Source organism: Buceros rhinoceros, unplaced genomic scaffold (assembly GCF_000710305.1).
Source record: "Buceros rhinoceros silvestris isolate BGI_N320 unplaced genomic scaffold, ASM71030v1 scaffold13862, whole genome shotgun sequence".
Lineage (NCBI taxonomy): Eukaryota > Metazoa > Chordata > Aves > Bucerotiformes > Bucerotidae > Buceros > Buceros rhinoceros.
This window is the reverse complement of record NW_010400773.1, coordinates 46,160-56,839: the sequence shown is the minus strand read 5'-3', so window position 1 is coordinate 56,839 and position 10,680 is coordinate 46,160. Positions and strand designations below refer to the sequence as shown.

General features: G+C 45.1%; 1 protein-coding gene across 1 annotated transcript in view; it reads left to right on the top strand.

Moving 5' to 3' along the window:
• Positions 1–10,680, top strand: part of FAM65C (family with sequence similarity 65, member C) — a 30,300-nt gene that overhangs the window by 16,945 nt on the left and 2,675 nt on the right. Inside the window, exons 11-18 of the mRNA XM_010132024.1 lie at positions 3,185–3,314; positions 4,236–4,820; positions 5,925–6,064; positions 6,890–7,022; positions 7,714–7,822; positions 8,973–9,134; positions 9,298–9,456; positions 10,561–10,662. Of these exons, the coding sequence (XP_010130326.1) occupies positions 3,185–3,314; positions 4,236–4,820; positions 5,925–6,064; positions 6,890–7,022; positions 7,714–7,822; positions 8,973–9,134; positions 9,298–9,456; positions 10,561–10,662 (1,520 nt within the window). The remainder of the gene's footprint in view (positions 1–3,184; positions 3,315–4,235; positions 4,821–5,924; positions 6,065–6,889; positions 7,023–7,713; positions 7,823–8,972; positions 9,135–9,297; positions 9,457–10,560; positions 10,663–10,680) is intronic.

Below are 10,680 nucleotides of genomic sequence, written 5' to 3'. Positions count from 1 at the left end.
CAGCACCGCTCTTGTGATTGCTGCCCGCTTCAAGCGTGTGCTGGCTTGGCTCACAAGGGTTCACAGAGCAGGAGGAAAAAAAACTCGAAGGGAGGATAAAAGAGGATAGTCTGGGTTTTTTGGATGCATACCTAGTGACAGCCTTGCTCTATAGATTAAAACTGACGTGAATAGGTACTGCCTCACGCAGGTGTCTTTAGGCAGTAGTCCGTCAACGTGTCTCTGGGCTCTTGATGGGGGTGATTGGTTCTTTTGTGATAAGCTGTACTAACCTTGAAGCTGCTTATGCTTTAATGGGTAGAAGAAGCCTAACGACAGTCACGCTGTTAAAATTGCGTGGGCACTTCCACTAGTGCGTAATAGGGGAAAAAAGAAATCTCATGACTAACAGCAAGTCTAATCCATTTGACCAGATTTGGTTTTTTGTATTAATGGATTTGCAGGCTTAGTAGGGGGATTCAGACAGCTCTGTCCACCGAGAGCCCTTCTGGTCTGGTGGTAGTTAATACATGGTGCAGCTGAGCAGTGGGGGAGTGGTTAGGGCACAGTATTGCCAGTGGGAGAAAGGAATGCAGATTCTCTGGGGCTGCAGGCTGAACTGTGTTCAGCTCTTATACGTTCTGCCTCTTTACTTATGTTCCTCTGAGAACACGAACCAGAAAGTGTCCTCCTTACCCAACAGAAAAATGCAGCAGGGTGAGGAATTGGTGGAAATCTCAACTATTTCGTACCTCTGCAGGTTTGGTGGTTATGACAAAGTGTATGAACATGGATGCAAAGCTTCTGATGTTGTGGGAGGTTCAGTCTAGGAAACATGAGCTCTGATGGATTGTAAACCCCTTCAAGGTCAGGCTGGGCATGCGTGTTTTGGACCTGAAGTCCTGCAGCGGTGCTATGGCAAGCTAAAGGAGAGTTATGTGCTGCATTTACATTGGCCTTAACAACGATGGCATTGTAGTGTTGTGCATTTACTGCCAATACTGTAATTAGTCATAACCGAAAGCCAGCATGTCTGGCAATATAGAAGTAGAACAGGGACAACAAAGATGATCAGACATGTGGGGCCACTTTCATTTTTTCAATAGAATTTTTCAGTCTTTAAAAGGTGTAGATGGATAATACTGTACAGGCATATAGACGTTCGCTGTGGGGAACGTGGAAAGGAAATGATTAGCCTCCATTTCTCTTAGTACAATCACAGACATGTGCACACACCTTCCCAGGTATAAGTGCTTGTTTTGTTTCACAGTTTGAAGTTAAATAATGATATTTTGGCATACTTTTGACCTGCTCAGAGATTTTGTGTCAATGATTTCAGGGAGTGACTAGACAAACGAAGGAAGTGTGACAATTAAAGGCAATAGTCTGCTGGCAAACTCTGGGGAATGACGGATCTAAGCTATGGATTGCCTCAGATTTGAGTACGTGTCTGGGGAAGATCTACTATATTTGACTTATTCTGTATGCCTTTCCCCTGAAATCCCCTACTGGCTTCTATCAGTGTCAAGATGCTGGGAGAGATGGATTCATAGATCAGCCCCGGTATGATGTGTTGTAGAAATGTGGAACAAGATGATGCATCATGCTGAAAGAGCTTACAACCAGGAGATAATAGATGCTTTAGAGCAGACTCCGTTCATTCCTTCACCCTTCGCATCGCTCTCTCAACTTATCTTGCAGTAAGAGGGAACCTGTGCTTTTGTGGAGGGCAGCTGAAGAGCTGTATTTTGCCAGAGGGTTTTAGTAATTGTCAAAAGGGCAAAACGAATTTAGCTTGTTACTCCTGTCCCCTTTCTCCAAAACATCAGTTTGTGTCACTGCATTGCTATATTAAAAGCTAAAAATGAGAAATCTGAGAAACGGATCCCTGTGACCCTTCTCAAGGACTGCAAGGGATGGGAGTAAATTGCTTCCATCAGTGAACATAGCAGCTTCGGCTAAAAGGCTCTGACTGTCAGAAGCCCAGTGTATTTTCTGCATAGTGAGACAATGCAGATGGTTGTTAATGTGACTCCGTGGAACTGGCCTGTCTGACGAACCCCATCTGGGTGACACTAGTTAATTTAGCCAATTAGCCTGAACTGGGCAAGCTCAACTCAGAGTGTTCCCTCCACATTGAGCTAGATAGCGGAGCATTGTGCTGTGGGATGCCGTGGAGAATCGTCCCTGTGGAACAGGGGAAGCTCGAGAGAACCGGAGCTCCTCTTTACTGCTAGAGAGCAGAATAGTCCTTGTTATCGTCTGGACCTTTTCAGGCTTCTAGTGGCTCTGTACTGTGCAGCTAAATGCAGCTGACTTTATCTGACTGTTCAGTCATATTCGTATCTATGAGATTGCAGATTTGTTACAAACAATTCACTTTTTTCAAAATGTGCTTAAGTGGAAAAACAAACTTTCTTTTGGTCACACAAGGCACATCAGTAGGGAACAAAGTAACGTGTAGAAGAACCAAACTTGCTTTATTTGGCTTTAAATGTGGTTTCCCTCTCCTGGTTAGCTGAGCTGCATTTTGGGTGACAGTTTATCCAAGTTTCCTTAGATGCTTTGCAAAGGAGCTGGGAAACGCGATGTAGTAGGTAAGCGGGAAGTCTTTAATGTAGAATTTGTCAAACTCTTGTAGATTATAGCCAGTACCCTCTGGTGCTATAGTCAGACTCATCCATGACTGCATGAACTACATAACTCTACTGTCTACCACTGCACCAGCTTCCTCTACTAGCCAAAGGAGTTGTTCATTAATATTTGAAGGATAATGAAGAGTTTTTAATGGCTTTTCCAGGTGGTGTGTGAAAATGAGTTTTCCTTTATGACGAGTCATCTATCTTTCACGTCTGGCATGGCGTGTGCCTTGCAAGCTGTCCAGGTGCTGGGAGCGCTGCTCTCTGTGTGGACACTGCAAAGGTCAGAGAGCACTTCAGACTTCTGGCCTGTTAGACTCTTCTTCCAAAGGCTGTGGCAGAGGTCTCTGTCTAAAAAGTGTTGAGAATTCTGTGTAAAATATGTAACGTTTTCACCTACCTCTTTTCTCTGCTGGTGCAATCAAAGATGTTGGCCAGAGCAGCAGTCTCTCTTCCCTTTTATTCCTGGTGGTGTTTACTACACGTCACAGTTCAAATCCCAACAGCTGTTCCGCTGCTAAACATTTCTGTGCTTTCTGGTCTTACTGTTGTGTCTTCTGCTACAGCCCCTTTGACACAGAGAACCTGTTTTTGTCACCTGGAACTACTGCCAAGTTTTCTGTGGGTAGCAGGAAGAGCTCGTTGTACAACTGGACCCCACCAAATACACCCAGCTTCAGAGAGAAGTACTACCTGGTGAGTATGCTGGGCAAGGCACAGGCCTCGGACTGGATTTTTGGGTTAGGCTAAGCTATTGAAGAACGCACTCAGAAATGAGAAAGCGTAGCTCTCCAGGGCCTTTGCAGTTTAATTTGGGGCTTTGTCATATTTTTTCTGTTAACCCCTATTCTTTTGAGTTCCATTTTAGATTTTGTAAAAGAAAAAAAAATCACTGACAAATACTGCTCTTGGCAGCCGGAATGGTAGGGGTGGGGACATCTGCTCTAATGGTCTGCGGTGGGAATTGAACCAGTCTGTCTTGGTAGCTGTAGAGCAGAAAGGCGTCTTCGTGCTGCTCTGTGAAACAAGCTTTCCCCTTCCTCAACCCTGCTTTTTGCCAAGTGTAGTCCAGGGGAATAGAAAACCGCGTCCTCTGTCTCACTCATTCAAGAGGGTTTTGCTTTAATGGTTGCTTTATATGATGGTGCCGTAAATTCTGCCGTACATTTCAAATACTGATAAACCCATAGCCTTGCCAAGGCAGCAGAATATGCAGACGCCTTATGGAAGAAGTAGCGTATGTTATTTGTGCAGGGTATGTTGGACTCCCTAGAATGAGGATTTCCTCTAACCACTACGCAGGCACATCCTGACCTGAGCTAATGTGACACCAAAGCTGCTTAGCGAGGTTCTTTTTCCTGAAACAATTTTGTTTAGCTGAACTGGTAACTTCCATCTGAAAGATCTGAAGCACGTTTACTACTGCTCCACTTACTCTGCTTCAGTGGGTTCTTTTGTCCAGGCTGTGCTCGCCTGGCTCCCTTGTGCAGAAGAGTCCTGTGGTTTTGATCAGTTTGGGTGTGTGTGTTTCCAAGAACACGAAACCACAGTTCTCTATCTTAGGCAGCATCTCATGCTTTTCAGCTGTGTATGTGCTCACAGATCTGTTTGCTGCAGTCTGTTTTGCAGCAAAGGCAGAACCAAGGGGATGTAAGTGATGAAGCTCAACCTCCCAGCATACTGAGCTACTTGGCTGCCTGTGACTTTGATGTACACGGGAGGAACAAGCCTCACAACCCTGCAGAAACAAGTGAGGCAGACTCGTTCAGCTCTGAGGATCAGAAAGGGACAGAATCCAGAAATACAACTCCAGCTCTGGACCACAGGAGGCTGCCACTGGTGATTATTCAAGAGACTTGTGGAGAAGAGCGACAGCAGCCTCTTCCAAACCATGCAACCCTAGATATCCTGAAGAAGACTCCGTGTGTGGATGGATTTCCTCGTAACCCATCTAGTTTTCCGAATCGTCACAAGGGTAGTAGAGACTCTTTCAACCAGACCGGAAATCGCTGTCTGACAGAGCAGGAAGACATTAGCCAGAAAAGCTTGAATACTACAGGTGACCTAAAACTAGATGGATGTACAAAGTCAATTGACAAGACTCTCCAAGAAGTGTTGAATTTGCTGAAAATGCGGGACGTGGGGCAAGCCCAACTGGAGAAACTGGAATACCAGGTTTCATCTCTGAGGGATAAATTAAAGGTATGGTTGTATTTTACTTTTGGTAGATGGCAGAGCTCGCTCCTAAGCAGCACCCTGTGGTGGATTGGATTTTAATGACAGATCGGTGGCATGTTCCCAGAAAGTGACTTTGGCCACCAGAGGTCAGGCGCTGCCCACACAGGAGCACGGTTCTGCACAGCTCCTCTGCGCCAGGTGCAGACGGGAGCGTAGATCAACTGTCTGCAAGGAGAAGTTAAGAACCTGCGCGCAGTCCAAGTGGAAACTAGTCAGAGCTAAGCAGAATCTGAACTGTGTGTCAGAGCCTCTGCATTTTGGTTGGCTTCTAATTTTTTTTTTCCAGCTTTAGTATACCTTGAGACGACTGCATCAGTTCATCAAACCTGATGTTTCTCCAGGGTCACTTGGCTTTCAGAGGCGGTTTAGTCTGTCTGACAAGTCATACAATGCTGAACAGATTCCTTTCTTTCAAGGAAGGTCCTGGAGAATAGCTTTCTGCAAACAGTGGGTTCTATCGTGTTGTAGTATATGGGGGCGTGGAGACTTGGGAGATAAGATGCTGTAAGACTTTTTCTAAGGTCTGGAATAATAAATGACATTAACAGAACTGCACTGACTCCCTGTTCCAGCACAGCCACTTTAAAAATAGAAGTTAACAAAACCTAACCAAGTGTTCTCAAAGCAACCTTTCCATGGGGGAGGAAGTTAGTGACCTTGTGAAATCCACTATTGATATTGAAGTTCTTGGATAAGATGCTGGAATGCAAGTTTACTACTTCTAAGTAGCAAAGATTGCTTCTTCTAGATTTGAAATGGGGAATAAGTGAAAATGGCACTAATGGCAGAAGATGCAGAGAAAGTTGGCTCTTGTACCAACCTGAACAGGCATGGAAATCCAAAGGGAGTACAGACAGAGTAAAATATTGAAGCGTATTTTGAGTTTAATTAGCAACATTATTTTGGGATCAGAGTGCTGTTCCAAGAGCTAACATTCCTGATGTTAAAAATGAAATCAGAAAAGAAATTGATTTGTTATTAAGGGTGATTTGAAAAACAGCAAACTCCTCATTCAAAATGGCTTGGTAACTACAAATAACAACACTTTTCCTTTCATTCCATCAACAGCTAAAGCCACTTCATCACAAACATTCATCTGTGGAAAGTTTAATGGTGGAGACAGTACTGGAAAGTTTTGACTTTTTAAACGCTGACTGTAGTGCTGATGAGCTTTCATTGTTTGGAAGCGTAAGAACAGCCAGTGTCAGGTACGTAGGTGCAGCACTTCATTCCCGGGGACAAGGGAAGGGGTAAGGAGGGCTGACCCCAGGAGCGCTCACCAGTATGCTATACTGGGATCAGTAACAATTGTGCAGAGCAGCTATTGGTATGAACATCCAGGACGGAAAACAATTTTTTTGAATACTCTGAGAGATATTTAGAATATCTACCAGACTGAAGAGGCAGGAAACTGAAACTGAGCCTGGGGAGATCACTGTGGAATGGTGCCGCAGGAGCTGGTGAAGGCCTAAGCTATCGGGCTGCTACAGACAGGCCTGCCGGGACGATGCTGAACAGTTCCGCACTGGCAGCGGGGAGTGCTACGAGTGACTTACAGAGCTCTGCCACCTGATTGTGATTTGAATTCGGTTTCGTGTTGTGCAGCTTGCGTAGCACTGAGATTTACGTTCCAGAGCTATGAGCGTGATCCTGGGAGACTTGCTACTCTCCCAGTATCATCGAGCTGGGAGAACACCAAGGGATTTGGCTGTTTGTACGTGCTGCTTTTGCAGTTCAACCGCTGCAAATGAGCCAGCAACTCAATTCACGTTATCTGGAAGCATCTCTTACTAGTACTGATTCTCCAAAATGGGAGTCTGTGGGATCTGCTGATCTGGTATTCCTGTCCTGGAATGAATTTTAGAAAGTCAGTCCTCATGTTTTTAAGTGTTACAAATGCAATAAAAACGCTGTTATCTGTTAAATGCCTCTTGGCTTGTACTTCTGCAACCTGCTTGAAGGCTACTACCGAGACTGCACGTTCTCATGTTTTAGTGATGAGAGTTTTAACTCTTCTCCCCTCGTCTCAACAGCACGTACAATGACAACACGCTTCAGTCCCTGAGCTGTGACGTGAGAACAGAAACAGGAGATGTAACTACTGGTGACGACAACCTAGATACACTTTTGGTAACTCATCTGAAGCTGTGCAAAGGTCTTTTACAGGTAAGGAATAACCTGTGGGTTTCCAGGGCACTGCTTGTAATTGCTGATTCTGATGACAGACTGAAGTAACTATATAGCTGGTTCTCTTATAAAAGCAGCAAAGAATAGAAATTGAGTCCAAAAAATGCAGCGTACACAGGTGTATGCTCAGAACATGCCATACAAAACTCTGATGCATTTGTTTCAGCCTCAGGGTTTTGCTCCAAGTAACACCTTTGTGTGCAAAGCAGCCTGCTGATGCGCTAGGACAGGTGTGGGTTGAATTGTATCGACAGCAGGTGATGAGGGTTTTTGCTGTGAAAGACTGCTCCGACTAGAAAGGAAGTGGGACGATGTGTCGCAAGAAAGAACTCCTGTCTCCCCTTGAGACCTCGTTCCTCAATCAATTTTGGTTATAGTGCTCAAGCACGTTATCCCCAAACTGATCTAGTGCCAGTGGATGGGGCAGAGAGGAACGGCAAAGGCAGACAGTCCGTCCCAGCATGCGGTCATCTACTCGTCCTGCTCTGCTGAACAGCTTCATGCTCAGAAGTGCCCCGTCCATGCTGCAGTGGGCAAAGAGGCCTTCTGAGAGCAGCTGGTGTGTTCTCTCACAGATTTTAGAAATTTGATTCTAAGAAACAAACGCTCGTTCAACTAGAGCTTGATTCTGCCTTTGTTTCACTTCTAAGATAAGCATGTTGCATTTCAGAAACTGAGGTCACCAAATGTAGCCCAGGTTGTCCAGGAGCGTATTTTGGAAGAAGTATCGGAGCAGACACGAGTCCTGGGGGATGTCTTGGATATGTCTGTTGAAGAAAGTGAGTAACTAACTGCGTTATTGCAAGGCATGCCAGAGATACGAGAGGTACAGGTAACTCTGCTTGAGCTTCCCCAGACACACCAGGGGTGTATTTTAAATTCGTTATGAACATTCACATAATTAAATCTAGGTTCTTAGAAAAACCAGGGCTCATCGTTTGTTTGGCTTTTTTCCCCTGTAAGGAAGCAGAAGATAAGAAGTTTAGCTCTAGGAAATAGCAGCTAAACTGGTTTGTCTTAGAAACAGTGAGGGTGTCGGTGATGGAGTTCGCAGTCACAGAACAGCAGAATAGTCTTAATAAAATCCCTTTTTATATCTCTGCTTTTTGTGAGCAAACATCCCAACTCCTCACGTCTGTAAGAAGAGTTTGGTGTGTGATTTTCCTATCGCAGGCCTTCCCTCTGCTAAATTCTCCCACTGCTGTTGCATAGGACAGAATGATCAAGGCACAGTGGGATACTTTGAAAGCTTTTGTTCTCATCTTGGTAAATACAGTGGCAAGAATGCAAATGTTGGAAGCATGTGCAGATAGTTTGTGTCCTGAATGATGTGAGAACAGACTGTTCCCCAGAGCAAGGCTCTGCAGGGCCTTTGGCACAATGTGATGAGGAAACTGTAAGAGTCTCACGTGCAGGACACAAGTGCAGCATCTTTGTAGATAAGAGTGGGGAATGATTGGGTTTAAATGATAGTGTGAAACCACGGGGCATTGCTTCAAGCGCGTTTCTGAAGTGTGTGGTGAAAGAAAGCCTGCTCGGCCCATGCAGAGGCTGAGAGTTTGCTGCTCAGGAAGATAGGCAAGACAGGGTCTCTAAAACGCTCGGAAGCGGCCCATCTCTTGCTGACAGAAGTGGAAATGGTTAAACTCACAGAAAGGTCTTCTGGAGCTTGACTCAAATGCTGGGATAAATTGTGTAACGAGAGGCAGGAGAGCTGCTAGGCCTCTTGCTCAGGTCTTGTAATGACAGTTTAGGCTTAACCCAAGGTGAAGTCCACGCCTGCGGATGTTAAAATTCTGGCAGCAAATCTCCAGCTTTGAACAAAACCATCTATATAACACAGATAAGTCACTGCTGACACATTTTGTAAAATCCCAAATCTGCTAGAGCTCACTGACTCTTTAAAATGTGATTTCTTTTTTTTTCCAGTTATTCAGAAGACTAAAAAGAAGAAGCACTATCTGAAAATCTGGAGTGATCTTGCAGAGCCTGGCAGCATCTTGTTTGCTTCAGCAGAAAGATTCCGTCATGCTCTAAAATACACACTGATGCTCAAAGTGAAGGAAAAATACCCCCGTCAGTTAGAAGCAGGTACCAGTTTGTTCCACGAACACAAGGCCACGCTGTTTTCATTTTATGGCACAGCTAAATTTTGCCCTCGTGCACTGTAAAAATAAACTCAATTTCTTAACTTGTTCTAAGCAGCTTCTAACCAACCTTTCCTTTTCCCCTTTGTTTTCTGTGTTACTTCCAGTGTTGCAGAGGCTGCAAGAGCAGGTCGTCACCTGTGGCGGGCTGCTCCCCTCCCCGTACCTCCAGTCAGAACCAGTTACTTCATTCCAGTTTTACAGCTACCTGGAGAAACACCACATTACCAGCCTGGAGAAACACTTGGGAAAACTTGCTAAAGAAGGTAACGGCAGCGCTCGGCTCCTTTGCCTGGACTCACAGGCCCAGCAGTGGGCTGTTGCTCTCCAGGTTACTACTAGGAATGCACTGCCAGAGCAGAAAACAGCCCAACCACAGCACTGATGATTTCTCTCTATTTTAATTCCCCTTTTGACCATGCGATTTTAATTAGAACAGGAAAGACATGCTTGACTCCGGTATCTTAACCGGGCAGAAAGAAAACAGAGGTGTCAGGGATGGGTTGAAGTGCCCTAAAAAGAGCGTTCTGTGATACCGTGAAGCTAAAGCAGAAATAAAGTTGGAAGCAATCTATAGCTGGATTCAAGGGCTGAGTAAATGTCTGTGGCGTGGTGTGACTATAGCAGCTGTGATCAGACACTGATATTAACAACAAAATTCCAGAGGTTACTGAAGTGCATTTTCTACCATGAAGTAGCCAGTCTCTCGCTGCAGCCTCGTCCAACATATGAAAGTACTTTAAAAAGTTTGTATCGGAAAAGAATTGGTTTTAAAATAGTCCTGATACTGGCAGCATCGTTAGTCCCATTTTGATGCAGATGATTCATCTGGTGGGTGACTAAGAACTCGGGCCTTGCTAGTCAGTGAAAAAGGCCTGGGTTGGTCTCCAAATTGAAACTGTAGAGCCAGTGCCTGATGTCCTAAGTTTTTAAACAATAGAGGTTTTACCACCAGATCTTTCAGAGAAGTTTAAAAGTATTTTGCTTGATGGTGTTTTCCTTATTTTTGGACTATTCCCTTGCCCCGGTGTCCAGAGGCGCAGAAGTTCTTTTGCACTGTGTGGTGTGCTCCGTGCATCTGGGTCCTCCAAGGCCCAGGGCTTCGCTGCACCCTGTGAACTCTATTGTGAAATCATGTTTTCTGCTCTGTTCGTCAGAGGCCTGGCACAGGAGGAAATGAAACAATGACAGGGAAAGAAGACAGGATGGTCAAAGGGGCAGTTGTCCTGATTTGCTTCCTGCCGTGCTTGGCTTGCTCCTTAGCGCTGTGAATAGCTGCTTGTGGCCAAAGGCGAACCAGTGAGAGAGAGTTTGTCTTCTCGTGATCATGTCTTCATTTGTCAGTTGAAGTTGAGTCCTTTCACTTGCAGTGATGCTGATTGAGGAGCTACAGTGCCCTGGACGGCTGAAGACTCTTAAAAAATTGAAAGGAAAGCGACTGAACAAACTCCAGCCTCTACCACAGACTTTACGGCTAACTGGGATTTTAC